Source organism: Heterodontus francisci, chromosome 20 (assembly GCF_036365525.1).
Source record: "Heterodontus francisci isolate sHetFra1 chromosome 20, sHetFra1.hap1, whole genome shotgun sequence".
NCBI lineage: Eukaryota > Metazoa > Chordata > Chondrichthyes > Heterodontiformes > Heterodontidae > Heterodontus > Heterodontus francisci.
The window spans coordinates 79599600-79618064 of NC_090390.1; the positions used below are offsets into that span (position 1 = coordinate 79599600).

General features: G+C 45.7%; 1 protein-coding gene across 1 annotated transcript in view; it reads left to right on the forward strand.

The window, feature by feature from the left end:
- Nucleotides 1-670: 670 nt before the first annotated feature.
- The window catches only part of LOC137380975 (spondin-2-like), a 36298-nt gene continuing 18503 nt past the window's right edge, over nucleotides 671-18465 (forward strand). The window contains exons 1-2 of the mRNA XM_068053390.1: nucleotides 671-916; nucleotides 4248-4462. Of these exons, the coding sequence (XP_067909491.1) occupies nucleotides 733-916; nucleotides 4248-4462 (399 nt within the window). The 5' untranslated portion in view covers nucleotides 671-732. The remainder of the gene's footprint in view (nucleotides 917-4247; nucleotides 4463-18465) is intronic.

Consider the following 18465-nt stretch of genomic DNA (forward strand, 5'->3'; position numbering starts at 1 on the left):
ACTATTCAATGCATCTTGCCTTTTCCAGCTCTTTGAAACAGCTAACTGATTAGTCCCACTCTTAGGCCTGCATTCATATTTCTTTATCAATTTCCTTTAGAAAGCTACCATTGAATCTGCTTCCACCGCCCTTTCAGGTTGTGAATTCTAGATCACAACAACTCACTGCGTGAAAAATATTCTTCTCATCTCTCCCCTGGAATCTTTGACAGCTATCTGAACTCTGTGCCTCTGGTTACTGAAATTCCTGCCAGTGGAAACAGTTCTCTAACAAAAGCAGTTTTGAACACCTCTATTAAATCTTCCCTCAACTTTCTCCACTCCGAGGAGAACAATCCCAGCTTCTATATTTCCTCCACATAACTGAACTCATTTTTCCCTAGTACCATTTTAGTAACTCTCTTCTGCACCCTCTCCAAGGCCTGTCATCCTTGCTAAAGTGTGGCACCCAGAATTGGACAAAACACTCCAGCTGAGGGCTAACTGAAGTCCCTCAGTATAGAGATCATTTCTGACCTGTACCTTCCAAAGTGCAGGAAATGGGAGCTAGGAGAGGAATTATTTCACAAGAGATTGATTTTAGTAAATATTAACTGGAGCAGAGATTTCCATGTCCTCCCCAGGAGGTCGAAGGGTTTGTTTATTTAGAGATCTGTAGAGTCCAGGCTGCATCTTGCCATGTGGAATTTATTCTGAATTGATCTCTAACTTCCAAACTCGAGTGCTATTATTATGAATCCTCTTCTTCTCCTCTGGCCCTTCCTTGTCTTCCAGGTCGTCACCGCCAATGCAATCCGCTGCCAAGCCAGGAAGCCGGCAAGTTACTCCTTTAGCTTCCTGGCAGAGTGGAACAGCCTTTCCTTTCCAAAGCAATATCCGACACACAGACCTCCGGCCCAGTGGTCTATGCTTTTCGGTAAGTCTCACGACGTTTGGTTGTCTTCCTGATCTAGACATCTCACAATCTGCTCGAAAAATGTCTTATTGCAAAAGAAAAAACAAGCAGGTTGAGCCAATCCAGCCAGTAAATGATAAATGAAAAGAAATTTAAAAAGAGAACCATTTACTTTCTGAATCCATTGGCCTAGATCTTCGATGGCGCTGCGTCTGTTTCTCGGTTGCTAAAAAGGTGCCAAAGCTTCACAATAGCGGGTGGGGCATGCATTCTCATTACACACTGTCAGTGTGCTGTCTGCCATATTGGTTAAAGCCAAAGGAGAGGCGCCTAAGGCTCTGGCCCATAACAGGCTGCTGGTCTATCTCTAATGCCTATTGAGACCCCTTTGCAAATATGGGCTTCCCTGAAAGCAGACAGTGGTGGTTTTGTTCAGGAATACATGTTCTCCATCCTAAAGGGATCGCTGGAAGCTGCCACCAAAAAGGTAAGTATTTAAAAAAATTCTTACCTGAATATGGAGTTGGGAAATGCAGGCGTGCTCCCCCCAGAATCCTTGCAGTGGCGAAGACTGTTGTTGGCTCCCACTCTCCCCTTCCTGATTGCTTTCCCCATCCCAATGGTCCCCATCTTCCGACCATTCCCCCGCCTCCCAGTTGCCCCAACCTCATGAACCCTTTCTCCTCCTGATCACTTGCCTCTCCCTAATCACTTCCCACTTCGCCCAAACACCCCCACCTCCTGATTGCTTCCCCACTTTCCCGACCGCTCCCCAGCTCCCAATTGGCTCCTACTTCTTGATCACATTTCTCTCTCACAATCGTTCCCTACTGCACGATCTCGTCCTCCTCTCGATCGCTTTCCTCCTCTCCCAATCACTCCTCTCCTCTGAATTGCTTCCCCATTTTCCTCATCGCCTCCCTATATCACAGTCCCTTCCTCCTATCAATCGCCCCCACCCACCACCTCTGGATTGCTTCCCTCCCCATTCCTGGTGACACAGCGCCCCAAAATTAAAACCCTGTTCACCCGGAGATGCCCAGCAGGTCTCTGCAGCTCACTAGCCTGATGTAAACAAGGCCCGAGGTCCAATATTCAGGGAGGAATATTATGCTTTCCCCTTGCTGCAGTCTTGGAGGCAGGGAGAGCATGTAATCGGGTGGGATGGTGGCTGGGGGGGGGGGGAGGGGAGGGTTGCTGTGGGAGGCAGGGATACCCCGCAGCCTTCCCGCCTCCACCAAAATTGTCTGTGAATGGCCTTCCAGCCCCACCACCAATTGAGGCCCTCAAGTCAGCAATAATGCCCACTGATAATGCCCAAACCATGCGGGTTGCTTGCTGGCTCTGGTAGTTGGGGGGTGGGGTCCCTCGCTAAAAGGCACAGTGCCTGAACGAGCGACCCGGCATCAGGAAGGGGGGTGCCCGCTGAGAGCCACCCACTGCCCTTGCTGCTGATCCCTCTATACACCCCTCCCCCACGACCACCACTCCAGGTGACCCCTCCTGCCCTGACCTACTTGTGGCCTGGATTCAATGCTGCTGCTCAGCCACGGGTGGGTGCTCCACCGGCAGCAGTCACTGCCTCAGTTAAAGAGCTGCCAGCCTCTGATTGGCCGGCAGCTCAGGGGGCAGGACTTCCGTCGCCAGGGCTCTTGATCCCGTGGAAGGCTCACCATTGTCCAGTTAAGTGCTTAATCGACACTTGTTTCGATGTGCCTTCCCCAGTGGAGGTGACGTCAGGTTCTTGGTGGCACTTCTGCTGGAGGTGGAGACCCCCATTGCCCAAATAAAATCCCGGCCCAGGTGGGTCTTTTGTGGTTGTTATAAACACAATACACTGGTTATCTTATTGGGCTAGTAAGCCAGAGTTGTGGATTAATAATCCCAGAGAATGTGAGTTCAAATCCCACTAAAGCAGCTTGTGAATTTGAATTCCATTGAAATAAAAAGATGGTCTCAAAAGAAGTGACCATGAAACAGTTGGATTGTTCCAAGATCCCAAATCCCAATGGTTCACTTATGTCCTTTCGGGAAGGAAAGCAGCCATCCTGACCTATATGCAACTTCAGTCCCACACCAACATGGTTGACTCTTACTGCCTCTGAAGTGGCCTAACAAGCCACTCAGTTGAATGAAACCACTATCAGTGGCTCAAGAAGGAGGCCCATTACTATCATCTTCTCATGGGCAACAGGGGTGGGCAATAAATAAAATGCTGGCCTTGCCAGCAATGCCCACTTTCTGCGAAGGATTTTTTTCTCTTTAAATTCCATTTTATTTAAAAGCACCCAACACAATGATGTAAATTCCACTGAAATGCAAGATGGCAAAAGAATTCATGATTCCTCAAGATAAACATCAACTTTAATTTAATAACAGTAGATATAAATTCCTCTTAGTTAGCATCATATTTCACCCTGTTTCCATGACTGTTTATTCATTCATGGGATGTCGGCGTCACTGGCAAGGCCAATATTTATTGATTGGAGTGTGTGTCCTGCCATTCTTAATCTAAAACAGTTGAGAAAATTAAATAACTCAATCAATCAATCAGTTTACGTGTTTGGAAACTGTACCATGACAATTTATTTCAAAAAGTAGGAAATTGTGCAGCAGGAAATAGTTTAATCATTCTTTATTTTGAATTGTTCATCCTTTACTTTGAATTGTTGCCAAATGGTCTAATCAAATAAAGGAATTAATTGTTTAAGTGGGATTCGGAAAGAGTGACACCTCCATATGGGATGGAGACAGAGGCTCTGATACTGCTCTCAGGATCAGATTATACCAAGAAATACCGGCTAATTGTTTTGGCTGCATATCCATGGTGACAGTTTGCAGTGCTGACTCCCAGTGCCGTTTAGTTTTATTTAGAGATACAGCACTGAAACAGGCCCTTCGGCCCACCGAGTCTGTGCTGACCATCAACCACCCATTTTATACTAATCCTACATTAATCCCAAATTCTCTACCACATCCCCACCATTCTCCTACCACTTACCTACACTAGGGGCAATTTATAATGGCCAATTTACCTATCAACCTGCAAGTCTTTGGCTGTGGGAGGAAACCAGAGCACCCGGCAGAAACCCACGCGGTCTCAGGGAGAACTTGCAAACTCCGCACAGGCAGTACCCAGAATCAAACCCAGGTCGCTGGAGCTGTGAGGCTGCGGTGCTAACCACTGCGCCAATGTGCCACCCCTGTTGGTGTCAATGGGGCGAAATACCATTCACACCAAATGACCACGATGTGATTTTACAAGAGATCAGTGAGAGGTCATTTGAACGAATGCAATTACAATCCATAAACTGTACCATGCCGCTTCATTCTTGGTCCTTTGCCCTCACAGGTTGTGTCCACAACTATGACTTCACTCTGTGGGCTGAAGGGGCTGTGGCCTCTTCCGGCGTTAAAATGTTTGTGGAGGATGGAAAACACGAAACCCTGTTAGAAGAGGTGAACGCTACACTGGGCACCGTGCAGAGCTGGTTTCACACTAATCCCATCATAGCTGGAGAAGGAAATTCCAGTACTTTATTCACCGTCACTCCGACACACCCTCTTGTAAGTAAAAAGAGCCAAAAACATCTTTGATTTAACACGTGTTTTATAACACTTCAGACTGATGATGTATATTTTATCCCCTCTCGACTTTCAGACAACTCTCCTACATTCCTTAAGGCAGTACATGGCTTATGGGTGCAGTACCATTATCAGTATCTGGTTCCCATTCCTCATCCATGAGGCGTGAATGTATTGGCAACTTGGGTGGCAATGGGAAACATCACAGCCCAAGCCAATACTGTCCTCCTTGCACTTGTACACACACTCACAGACGCACCACATAAATGCACAAAAATAATTTTCAGCAAAGGTTCTCTGGAATACAATCTAATTGCCACCTAAGACAAATTATCTGGTCATGATCTCACTGCTGTTTGCAGAACCTTGCTGTCAAGATTCCTACATCACAAAGGTGACTACACTTCAAAAGTATTTCATTGGCTTTGGGACATTGTGAAGTCATGAAGGTGCTTTAGAAATGCAGGTCTTTTCTTTCTTTCAATCAGGACTATAACACTTTCCGATTCTTTTTCTCCTTCCTTAGCTCAGGAATATTGATGCCAGTTGTTATGTTGTGGTCAACCCAGTGCTGACACATGCATAAATTCATCACCATGTTTGAGACCCAAACCAAACTACTGAGAATCCTAACTAAATATAGTTGGTGTTTGCTTGATTTGGAGCATACCCTACCTGGGAGGACAGACTTCACTTACCTAAACCCAGAAAACATGGGTGCAGGTTGGCAAGGACCAAGGTTTAGACTCATCCAAAACTCTGCTGCCCGTATCCTAACTCACAACAAGGCCCGTTCACCCATGGGAAGGGGACGACGTGTCGGACACTTCCCTTCCCTTCCTCAACTTCTCTGTCTCCATCTCTGGGGATAGGCTGTCTATTAATATAACCCCACCGACTCCCACAGCTACATCGACTACACTTCTTCACACCGTGCCTCCTGTAAGGACTCCATTCCATTCTCCCAGTTTCTCCATCTCCGACGCATCTGCTCTGATGATGCAACCTTCCACAACAGCGCTTCTGATATGTCTTCGTTTTTCCTCAACCGAGGATTCCTCCCACTGTGGTTGACAGGGCCCTGAACTGTGTCCGGCCCATTTCCCGCAACTCTACCCTCACCCCTTCCCCTCCCTCCCAGAACCCCGAGAGGTTCCTCACTTTCCACCCCACCAGCCTCCACATCCAAAGGATCATCCTCTGCCATTTCTGCCACGTTCAGCGTAATGCCACAACCAAGCACACCTTCCCCTCCCCTCCCCTGTCAGCATTCCAAAGGGATCATTCCCTCTGCGACACCCTGGTCCACTCCTCCATTACCCCCAACATCTCGTCCCCTTCCCACGTCCCCTTCCCCTGCAATCACAGGAGGTGTAATACCTGCCCATTTACCTCCTCTCTCCTCACTATCCAATGTTCCAAACACTCCTTCAGGTGAAGCAGCGATTTATTTGTACTTATTTCAATTTAGTATACTGTATTCACTGCTCACAATGTGGTCTCCTCTACATTGGGGAGACCAAACGCAGATTGGGTGACCGTTTTGCGGAACACCTCCGCTCAGTCTGCAAGCAGGACTCCGAGCTTCCTGTCACTTGCCATTTCAACACTCCCCCCTGCTCTCAGGCCCACATCTCTGTCCTGGGATTGCTGCAGTGTTCCAGTGAACATCAATACAAGCTCGAGGAACAGCATCTCATTTACCGATTCGGCACGCTACAGCCTGCCAGACTGAACATTGAGTTCACTAATTTCAGAGCATGACTCGCCCCTCTATTTTATTCTTAGTTTTATTTTTTATTTTATTTTAGTCTGTTTCATCATTCATTTTTTAACCATGTGCCTGCCCACTGTTTTTTTCAGGTTTGTACTTTTGGCCAGGGCTGTACATTATTCAGTCATTTAACACCTTCTCTGCACTAACACTTTGTCTTTCAGCACACCATTAACACACCCTTTGCCTTTGCTCCATGACCTTCTGGTCAGTTATTCTCTGTGACCCTCTGTTGTTATCCCTTTTGTTATCTTTTGCCCCACCCCTGCTTTATTTGCTTAAAACCTATTACATTTCTAACCTTTGCCAGTTCTGATGAAAGGTCACTGACCTGAAACGTTAACTTTGCTTCTCTCTCCACAGATGCTGCCAGACCCGCTGAGTATTTCCAGCATTGTTTGCTTTTATTTCAGATTTCCAGCATCTGCAGAATTTTGCTTTATATTATTGGAGAAAATGGGGTTGTTTTCCTTCGAGAAAGTTTTCAAAATCATGAGGGGTCTTGTAGGTGACCACCATTCAACCTGTGAACTGTATGTAACCTGGTATGTGGGGAAAGTAGTGTGCGTGGCTATGAGTGGTAAACAAGTCCACAGCAGGGATGTAGGATATGTGATGAGACAGCTATGTGGTCTAACTGAACTGCTGAAGGGGAAGTGGATGTACTAACACCTGCAAGGTCTGATGAAGGCATGTCTAACTTACCGCTAAATTTGTAACAGACACTCCATGTGGGCTGGCTGGTTGGAGACCGGGGGTCGGTGGAGTGAAGTAATGTCTTGTTATCAGACAAGGGCTGGAGAACAGAGAACTAGCCATGCAATGTGGTCGAAACTTGAGTGATGAGGCTACCAAAAATAAGCAGATGTCAAAACCGGTGAAAGGTTGACCGACTGTGGCTGACGTAGCGTACCCGCGGCATTAGCAACAGCTGACCAACCAATCACTGTGCATCGGGTAGTCAGGTCCATCCCATCCTGAGCTGATCACACAGGTAACATGCACGAAACAGGATATAAGAAATCATGCTCCGAAGTGCTGGCTAGCTAGCTCAGGACTAAGTAGTCTGATCAACTGCTTGGAGAATCGGAAGGGGAGGACTGATCACCTTCTCCGTTCCGACTCTCTAATGAACCTAAGTAAGCTAGCTTACATGGATGCGTGAGTATAATCTCTGTTGAAGATAAGATTTTGAAACATTGAATAACGTGCTATGTGTGAACAATAATTTGGTAGTCTTGAGTCGTTGATACCCAGAGTAAACCTCCGGACCAGTAGTGGGGATAGACTACAGATTAATTGGCGAGACAACCAGGAGGTTGAAGGTAAAGAAATGACTAAACTAACGATGGACGCGTTAGTACAAGGTTACATAGGGAAAAAGGTGCCCCTCAAGGAGCGATGGGGCAGACCATCCTCCGAAGTGAGCACCTGGTAGAGGAGGTGATTGAGTGGACACACGGGTCCACGGAAGTCGGCCATAGAAAGGGCCATCTGGCTGATGGCTTATTGGCAAAAGGAACAAAATGACCCGGAGGAGATGCAGAAGTTAAGATAGAAGTTCGAGGAGAGAGAAGCGGTAGTGATTAGATTACTAAAAGAATTGGAGGAACGACAAGGTCCCAAGGAGGATTTAGAAAAGCATGAGGTTGAAAAGGAAAAGTGATGTAGCCGACTATAGTTTGGTGAGAGTCAGTGTGTGAACAATCAGCACCAGAGTGACTCTCAGCCCTCCGCTGCAGGGCGGAAGAGGCCGAGGGACAGTGTGTTGACCTAAAGATTGTATACCAGTGCCTGGTTAAGGAGAAACAGCATAGTCAGTATCAAGAGGGAAATCATGGTCCTTGCCAGGAAAAGGTGTGCAGATTGAGGGAGGCGCTGAAACGAACTGAGGGCACAGTATGTGCAATGGGAGGAGTGGTGGACACTAGAGACAGTGAATCTGATGATGGGGAAGGAAACAAAAGGGCTGATAACTGGCAAAAGAGGGAGCTGAAAAGGGTAGTTCCTGGGACCCCTATGAATCCGGAATGGTGGCAGCCATAACAGGCAAGCAAGAGGCCGCATCAGTGCCCTTACCGCCTAATCTCAAGGAGGTTCAACATAACGATCCAGTTTTGAAGACTATCATCAGGGCAAAACAAGAAGGGAAAGAATTGGAAGGACCATGGCAGGTTAGTGACATAATGGTGAGGAAAGACATGCTATTCAAGCGAGACAAGTAGGTGGTGTCTTAGGGTACCGACAAGAAGTGACACAGTTAACTCACAGAGACCCTGGCGCGGGGCATCCAGGAAGTGAGGGAACTTGGGAATGTTTTAAACAAGTAGGATGGTAGCCCGGGATGAGATCAGATGTAAAGGGATATGTGAAGGGATGTTTGGTATGCCTGGCGAGTAACCCAAATCCCCAGAAAAGGAAGGCAGAATTGGGAGTGAACCGAAGGGTGGAGGGACCCTGGTGGTCAATCCAGATTGATTTTATCGGACCCTCACCCACCAACAAAAGAGGGAATAAGCACTGCCTGGTGGACATAATGGTGAGGAAAGACCATAATGCCTGGTGAACAATTTCACTGAATGGGTTGAGGACAAGGGAGACAAACCCTTACAGTCAGAAACGGGGGAATTTATAATGGGGAGCAAAGAAATGGTAGACTAATTAAATACATACTTTGGTTCTGTCTTCGCAAAGGAGGACACAAATTACCTCCCAGAAATGTTGGGGAATATAGGGTCTAGTGAGAAGGAGGAACTGTATGAAATCAGTATTCGTGGGGAAATGGTGTTAGGGAAATTGATGGGATTGAAGGCCGATGAGTCCCCAGGGCCTGATAATCTACATCCCAGAGTACTTATGGAAGTGGCCCTTGAAATAGTAGATGCATTGCTGGTCATTTTTCAAAATTCTATCGACTCTGGAACAGTTCCAATGGATTGGAGGGTAGCTAATGTAACCCCACTATTTAAAAAAGGAGGTAGAGAGAAAACAGGGAATTATAGACCGGTTAGCCTGACATCAGTAGTGGGGAAAATGCTAGAGTCCATTATAAAAGATGTAATAGCAGAGCACTTGGAAAACAATGACAGGATCAGACAAAGTCAACATGGATTTACGAAAGGGAAATCGTGTTTGACAAATTTACTGGAATTCTTTGAGGATGTAACTAGTAGAATAGATGATGGATGTGGTGTATTTGGACTTTCAGAAGGCTTTCGATAAGATCCCACATAAAAGATTAGCGTGCAAAATTAAAGCACATGGGATTGGGGGTAAGGTACTGACATGGATAGAGAACTGGTTGGCAGACAGGAAACATAGAGTAGGAATAAACGTGTCTTTTGCCAAGTGGCAGGCAGTGACTAGTGGGGTATCGCAGGGATCAGTGCTAGGACCCCAACTATTCACAATATATATTAATGATATAGATGAGGGAATTAAATGTAATATATCCAAGTTTGCAGATGACACAAAGCTGGGTGGGAGTGCGAGCTGTGAGGGGAATGCAGAGAAAGCTCCACTGTGATTTGGACAGGTTGAGTGAGTGGGCAAATACATGGCAGATGCAGTATAATGTGGATAAATGTGAAGTTATCCACTTTGGAGGCAAAAACAGGAAGGCAGATTATTATCTGAACGGCGATAGATTGGGAAAGGGGGAGGTGCAGCAAGACCTGGGTGTCCTTGTGCACCAGTCGCTGAAAGTAAGCATGCGGGTGCAGCAGGCAGTTAAGAAGGCAAATGGTATGTTGGCCTTTAGAGCGAGAGGATTCGAGTACAGGAGCAAGGATGTCTTGCTGCAATTATACAGAGCCTTGGTGAGACCACACCTTGAGTATTTTGTGCAGTTTTGGTCCCCTTATCTGAGGAAGGATGTTCTTGCTATGGAGGGAGTACAGCTAAGGTTCACCAGACTGATTCCTGGAATGGCAGGACTGACGTATGAAGACAGATTGGGTCGATTAGGCTTGTATTCACTAGAGTTTAGAAGAATGAGAGGGGATCTCATAGAAACCTACAAAATTCTAACAGGACTGGACAGTCTAGATGCAGGAAGGATGTTCCCAATGGCAGGGGAGTCCAGGACCAGGAGTCACAGTCTAAGGATAAGGGGTAATCCATTTAGGATTGAGATGAAGAGAGATTTTTTCACCCAGATAGTGGTGAACCTGTGGAATTCTCAGTTGAGGCCAAATCATTAAATATATTTGAGAAAGGGTTAGATATTGTTCTTAGGGCTAAAGGGATCAAGGGATATGGGGAGAAAGCGGTAACAGGGTACTGAGTTTGGATGATCAGCCATGATTGCATTGAATGGAGCAGGCTCAAAGGGCTGAATGGCCTACTCCTGCTCCTATTTTTCTATGTTTCTCCTATAAGTCAGTCACAGCTTTGTGCACCACTAGGACTTTGGTCAAGGAGGTGTTCTTGAGATGGGGATTGACTGATACAGTAGAATCGGATCAGGGAAATCACTTCACTGGACAGGTGGTGCAGGCAACTCTAAAATTGTTGGGGATAGAGGGCAAATGGCATGTGTCACACAACTCCCAGTCATCGGGGATAGTGGAACGCAGGAACAGAACCATTAAAACAGCTTTGCGGAAAGAGCTGGAGGGATAGTCCCAGCGATAGGATGAAGTATTGCCCCTAGTCCTCATGCATATCAGAGGACAGAAGTCCAAAGGGACAGGTTATTCCCCCCATGAATTGATGATGGGAAGGCCCATGCGTACCCCCACCCACCTGTTGATACCCACGCTGACAGAACAGCAGGCCCAGGAGGTAACTAAACATAAATATACCCGAGATCTGTGGAACCAATTGCAATTGATGCATGAAAGTGCGGATAGTAATATCAGGGCAAAGCACCGGCAGAACAAACTACTGCTGATGCTGGGCAAGTCCCAAGAAATGGGACATTGGGGACCAGGTCATGGTAAGAAACTATGCAAGGGTGGGAGTGTTTGAACCCTTGTACAAAGGCCCAATTTACATTGTGGACAAGGCCAGTCCTATGGTTTATGCCATCCAATTGCCTAAACATGTTAAATGGTTCCACATTAACCAAATGAAGAAAGTGCATCTGCCAACCCATGAGATGGGAAAGGTGGCTAGTTGCACACCCCGAAAGGAACCTGACTCCTCCATAAGCCCATTAGTTTGGCACGAGGATGACAATGGTAACGACTCAGAAGGGTCGGAAGAGGATGCCTCTCCGATACCCCATTGGGACTGATGAGGGCGACAGCGAGGTCGGCGACAATCCGATTGTGGGGTGGATGCCCCTCTGACCTTTCAGTCCCGTTGAAGTAACCGGAAACAGCAAAAGTTGCAGCACTGGGCTGAATTCTTTATGAATTTCTAACCCCTCTGGCAAGGCCTTTGAGTAAAAGAGTCTTAGCAACATGTAAATATTTTGTCTTGCAGAATTAATCACAGCTGACCAGTGACTGGAGAGGTCCATTATATCTTGCAGAATCTACTCATCATACTGATACTACTGGGATTGGGGACAGGCGGATGTTCAGTACATATTAATCGCAAAAAAAATTGCTGTAGTAACGAAGGCTCAGATGGCATAAAGATAGATGGCAACTACCAGGGCAATATGGACACAACCAGTATGATTGTGGTGAACATCACCATTGGGCAATGGGTATCTGTCAAGTGTCCGGAGGGAAACAAGATCGAGGTCTCCTCTGCAGATGAATACCCTCTCATGCTCTCCGTGAGAGAGCCCTGCAGCGAGAGTCACTGTAAAGTCCAATTTAAGTGCGTGAGACCAGGGGGCGGGTTGATCCTCCCCAGAACGGGAGGGGTAACACCGATAATAGTGCTGTGTGTCGGCAAGAATACCGTGGACGCAATTAATGGATTCCCCTTGCCCAGCATTAAGCCCTGGACCAGAGAATGGACTAGTCTTGACAAAAATGAATAAAGTTTTGTATGACAATGTGACACCATGAGTTGGTACTCATGGTCCTAAACATCTCAGATTTGGGATTACCCCTGTGGTGCTCAAATCTGACTAGAACATTATATGAAAGATTGGTGAAACAAGTGATTGAACAGGAAACCCAGGCACAGGGATCCCAGGCCAGAGCACCGGAGCGAGACTGGGCTTGGAGACATGTGACCGGGCCGAGACGAGGGTCTTGGGCAAATTTGAGAAGGAGTAAAAGAGGATTGGTGAATGATGTAATAACAGGTTTTAGTACTGGGACAGGAGTAGTAAACATCCTAGACCTAGCCAATTTGGACCAAAAGGTGAGGACCCTCTGCGCTCAGCTGAAAGAAATTTTAAGGGACGGACAAAAGATCCATACAGATGGGTTGGTGCCCACCGTGGAGGATCATGTGAAAACAATCAATAAATTGTCTCGGGAAGTGGAGGAGTCAGGAAAGAGAGCAGCTAAGAACGATGCCTGTTCTACCTATGGTATTTGGGTTGTCATACAGGCTCGGGAAAACCTGAGGCAAACTCACCAAGCAGAGGTACTCCTCTGGATCAGTAATGATCAGGTTAAGAACTTGGTTTCAAAACCCACCCGTTGCCAACTCAGAGGACTAACAGTGTGTATGCTACTAATACTAACTGTATTGAAAAGGGGGGAATGTTATTGGGAATGTTACTGTGAATCATGCAGCTAAGGATGTCTACCGGGTAGAGAACATTGGAGCAATGAGGGAAGGACACCATGTTGTGTATCATTACATTCACCCCTATGCGGTCCGCTCTAGAAAAGTAATGCTGGTAACATCATTGAGAGGATGTTGTATGGGAGAATCGACCAGAGTGTGTTCACATCCTGTCTATGCCACTGAGGATGCATTCTATGGTTTTAATGTGACAGTTAACTGCACTATGGAGGCAGTATCAGTGGTTATGAGTCCAACTCAGTTACATGAGTAAGTGGAAATATTGTGTGACTACCTCCCAGACATCATTCTGACATGGTAGGACACAGTGTCCCCTCGAGAATAGTACAGTTTGTTCTACCCCAATGCTTCCCTCAAGGATAGGCCAGATGGAACTGGTGGACAAACACATGCGAGAGGTAGTGGTCCTCAATGCCACTGAAAGTTTGAAGGATGATCTGGAACTATATGTTAGCCAATTCTCATACGCCATAATCCCATTGCCAGAGCATAGGACAGAGGTTAGACAAGGACTGGACCGAGTGCATAAGATTTATTACATCCTCCAGCAAAGGAGTGGGCAAGTGCAATGGGACATTGAGGAAATACAGGTGACCACCTGGTGGGCTGACCTGTGGGACTGGGGAATGAACGTGCGAGTTCACCCCTAGATCAGAATATTCTCACATGTTCTGACTGTAGCTCAGCTTATGGTGTTGCTCTGCTTCCTCATCATCCTCTGTCAGCTAAAGCAACAAACAGAGAAACGGGAAAAGCAAGCACTTATACGAGAGGATTTCCAAGAAGGGACTCCTCAGGGGAGGTTGGAGGATCACGTTGGAAGGTTTTATCTAAACTTAACTGGACCCTGAAGGGGCCAGGTAAGGTTTAAAGGGTGGAGCTCTATAGGTGACCACCATCCAACCTGTGAACTGTATGTAACCTGGTATGTGGGGAAAGTAGTGTGTGCGGCTAAAAGTGGTAAGCAAGTCCACAGCAGGGATGTAGGATATGTGATGAGACAGCTATGTGGTGTAACTGAACTGCTGAAGGGGAAGTGGATGTACTAACACCTGTGAGGTCTGATGAAGGCATGTCTAATTTGCAGCTAAATTTGTAACAGACGCGCCATGTGAACTGGTTGCTTGGAGACCGGGGGTCGGTGGAGTGAAGTAATGTCTTGTTATCAGACAAGGGCTGGAGAACAGAGAACTAACTATGCAATGTGATCGAAAATTTGAGGGATGAGGCGACCAAAAATAAGCAGGTATCAAAACCGGTGAAATGTTGACCGACTGTGGCTGACGTGGCGTACCCGCGGCGATAACAACAGCTGACCAACCAATCACTGTGCACCGGGTAGTCAGGCCCGGCCCATCCTGAGCTGATCATGCAGGTAGCATGCACGAAACAGGGTATAAGAAAGCGTGCTCCGAAGTGCTGGCTAACTAGCTCAGGACTAAGTAGTCTGATCAACTGCTTGGAGAATTGGAAGGGGAGGACTGATCACCTTCTCTGTTCCGACTCTGGGATGAACCTAAGTAACCTAGCTTACGTGGACACGTGAGTATAATCTCTGTTGAAGATAAGATTTTGAAACGTTGAATAAACGTGCTGTATGTGAACAATAATTTGGTAGTCTTGAGTCGTTGATACCCAGAGTAAACCTCCAGACCAGTAGTGGGGATAGACAGAGTAGATAGAGAGAAACATTTGCCATTGGTGGAAGGGTTGAGAACCAGAGGGCACCAATTTAAGATGAATGGAAAAAGAACCAACTGCGACATGAGCAAAAACGTTTTCACACAGTGAGTGGTTAGGATCTGGAATGCACTGCCTGAGTATGTATTGGAGGCAGATTCAATAGTGGCTTTCAAAAGGGGATTGGGTAAGCACCTGAAGAGAAAATATTCACAGGGCTATGGGGAAAGTGTTGGGAGGGGGGAACGGGGAAGGAGTATTACTAGCTGAGTTGCTCTTACAGAGAGCCAGCACTGATAAGAGGGGCTGAATAGCCTCCTTTCTGTGCTGTAACCATTCTATGATTCTATAGTATTAAACCTTCCTTGGTTAGTAATAGCACAAATGTGGACTTGACTTCATACCTTCACAATAAATTTGCTTGCGTTTAATTTACTGATAACCACAGAATCCAATTGTCTTTGACTGCCATCTTGAGTGAGGCAGGAACTGTAATTTTAGCGTCTGTGGCATGACTGTCAACCATGTTGAGTGTGGCAGTGGCTGTTTTAGGCTTTCTACAAACAAGGAGATAAAATGGAAGGATGAACTAACAATGATTTTTTTTTTGTTGGCATGTTTGAAATGTGAGAGAAATGTGACAATTTAGCAAAAGTTGGAAGACAATGAACTCCACAGAAACACTGTGCCTGCAATTTCTCACAAACCTGCTGTGGAGTTAAGAAGGGTATTTATAGGATGAATGACCTGGTTCAAAGGTTGTGGTTTTATCACATGATTGAGATGAGGTCACATAACTCTCAAGTACTTACCACAAACATCATCTGATAAGGAGATTCAAGTCAACTGTGGTCTTGTTCTTATCCTTGATATTTTTCTGCTGCTCAAGGTGAGGCACGTCAGTGTTCTGAAATGAAACACTTCCCACATTTCACAGCTCGGATCACCGCCAAGCACATTTTTGTCACATATAATGATCTGATCTGTTCAGTGCTTGACAAACACATAAAGGTAATTTTTTTCGGGTGCCGTGTCACTGGCAAGGCCCCACCTGCAGTCAGGGTGCATGCTGGGAAGTTGTCGGACGTGTCTAAGGCCCAAGTGGCAGCTCCTGGCCTTGGGAAATTTACCCGTTAATGCCTTCATTCTAAATTTCTCAGTAGTCATGGTTACCGCCTGCGAATAATAAAAAAAGAGAAACTCAGTACAGTTCCCTGCCACTCACTGCCCTTGTTTATCATGGACAGGCATCTATATCGAGCAAACAGCACTAACCATTTATCATAGCAATAGATGCTACTTAAACCGAATAAAGTGCACTGCTATTTCTTCAGGTTCACTGCTTACTGACATTTTATAAACTGATTTAAAACTTCTTTTTCAGTCTGTGTCCAATTAACATCTCGCTTTACAACATGAAGGGGAAGATGTTAGAAGCACAGAAAAACAGGAAGGTTTAAATAGAACCAAGACATTGTCGAAGAGACTGATCTAATCACGTTAAACGCATCTGCAGCCGCCCATAGTCTCCATCGTCCGTTCAGACAGTTAACTGTCAGCAAGTGGAGACTTCGGGCAGCTCAAATTGCTGACACAGTTAACATGTGATCAGGCCAAACTCTGCTACAACATCAACTTGCATTTATACAGCACCTTTAATGCACTAAAACGTCCCCAAGGCTCTTCACAGGAGCATTATCAACAAAATTTGTCACCGAGCCGTATAAGGAGATATTAGGGCAGGTGACCAAAATCTTGGTCAAAGAGGTAGGTTTTAAGGAGCATTTTTACGGAGAGAGGGTGGGAGAGATGGACAGGTTTAGGGAGGCAATTGCAGAGCTTAGGGCCTAGACAGCAATTCTTTGGCTCGTTCAGATGGTTTTACCGCCCACCACATATAGCAGGAAAATTGCATTAGTATGAATGCATCCACTATATCTGTTGGGGACCATACAGACATCTTAAATCCTCATACGAGAACTGCAGCACTAAGAAAACGTATCACCCACAGCAATCTTTAATATATGCACATACAATTGGTTGAGAGAGAACAACCATCAAATTAGTTTTTCAGCTAATAAAATGTCATTAACATAGAACCTTCTCCCACTTCCCAGATACAAAACAAAAATACTTTACATCCAGTGAAATAATATGAAATGTAGTCACTATTATTTGTAAGTGTCATTCCTGTCTCTGAGTCAAGACGTTGCGGGTTCAAGTTACAAACTAGATAGGGTGCGGTAGTGGGTGGTGGGGCACAGGGTGGGGGGGGGGACGGTGTTTTTTTGATTGGACACCCTAGGGAAAATTCCCTGTGCTAGACTTCTGATCCATTTGGACAATTGCACAATAACAATATATGTCTTGACTGGGGGGCAAAATACAAAGTCTCATAACCAAGTTACACAGCAGAGTGGATGAAGGTTCAAAATCATGAGGGGTCTGGACAGAGTAGATAGGGAGAAATTGTTTCCATTGGTGGAAGGGTCGAGATCTAGAGGACAACGATTTAAGGTGATTGGTGAAAGAACCAAAGGTGACATGAGGAAAAACGTTTTTTACACAGTGAGTGGTTAGGATCTGGAATACACTGCCCGAGAGTGTGGTGGAGGCAGATTCAATCGTGGCTTTCAAAAGGGAATTGGATAATTAGCTGAAGAGAAAAAATTTGCAGGGGTAAGGTTGGGGGTATGAGTTGCTCTCGCAGCAAGCTGGCACAGACACGATGGGTCAAATGGCCTCCTTCTTTGCTGTAACCATTCTATGATTTTATGAAAGGTGAGCACATCTTCAATTTTATTGAAAGTTAAGAAGCACAAGTAATGAAGAATAATGTAATAAGACTAAGAGGGAGTTAGCAGGAGATTTTCCATTTCAGTGCTCCAAATGCTCCCAGGAGCAAATATTGGGAAACTGCACGCCCCCATCTCACAATCTTCCATCTGTTAGAATGAATAGCTGAAAAATCATGGGCTGCGAGTGTACAATTTCCTGATATGTTGGGAGTGCTGGAGTGGAGAATATCCCCTTAGATCTTTAAGGTAAGCAGGCCAATAAACAACAAAAACGTGCAGTTATATAGCGTCTTTAATGGAGTAAAGTGACCCAACGCACTTTGCAGGAGGTTTATCAAATAAGATTTATCATCGGGCCGCAAAATGAGCCAGGAGGACAGGCTTGGTCAAAATGGTAGGTTATAAGCAGTACCAAAGGAGGGGAGGGAGGTAGAGAAGTCTCACCTCTCCCTGGTGATACACTCACACACCATGAAACCCACTGCTGTAAAATAGTGCACAGACATGGCAGGTTGATGATGTGTTCCCCAATATTTAAATTTTTAGCCACACACCCCGGACTTTCTTCTGCCCATCGTTAGGGAGTTACCGTCGAGGCCATTGTCTCCAAAGCACAGCTAGAACATTTTTCTTTCATCTTCCAGTTAGAACACTTTCACATCTGAGTAGCACTCAACAGTTAAAACATTACGCAACATGGACACAGTGCACTGAAAGAATTTAGCAGGAACTTTAAAAAAAAACTCAGTTGAGTAATTAAAAACCATCGGCGACAAGAAACTTTTTTTTAATTTCCAAAATATACTTTATTCATAAAAATCTGTAAAAAAAAATACATGACAAAACAGATCCAAACAGCACCAAGTCAAAAAAAAAATACAAACAGTGCAAAGGAGGTCAGTTTCCTTCAATACAGGAGTGAGATGCCTCACAACCCTTCCATTTCATTTTTCATGCCATACGCATTTTACAGCAAACGGAAATTTTCCCGATACATTTCGAGGGGTTTTCCATGGATCCAGCCCCTCCGTTCTGCTTGGTGGGGGGACCTTACACTGTGGTCTTTCCCC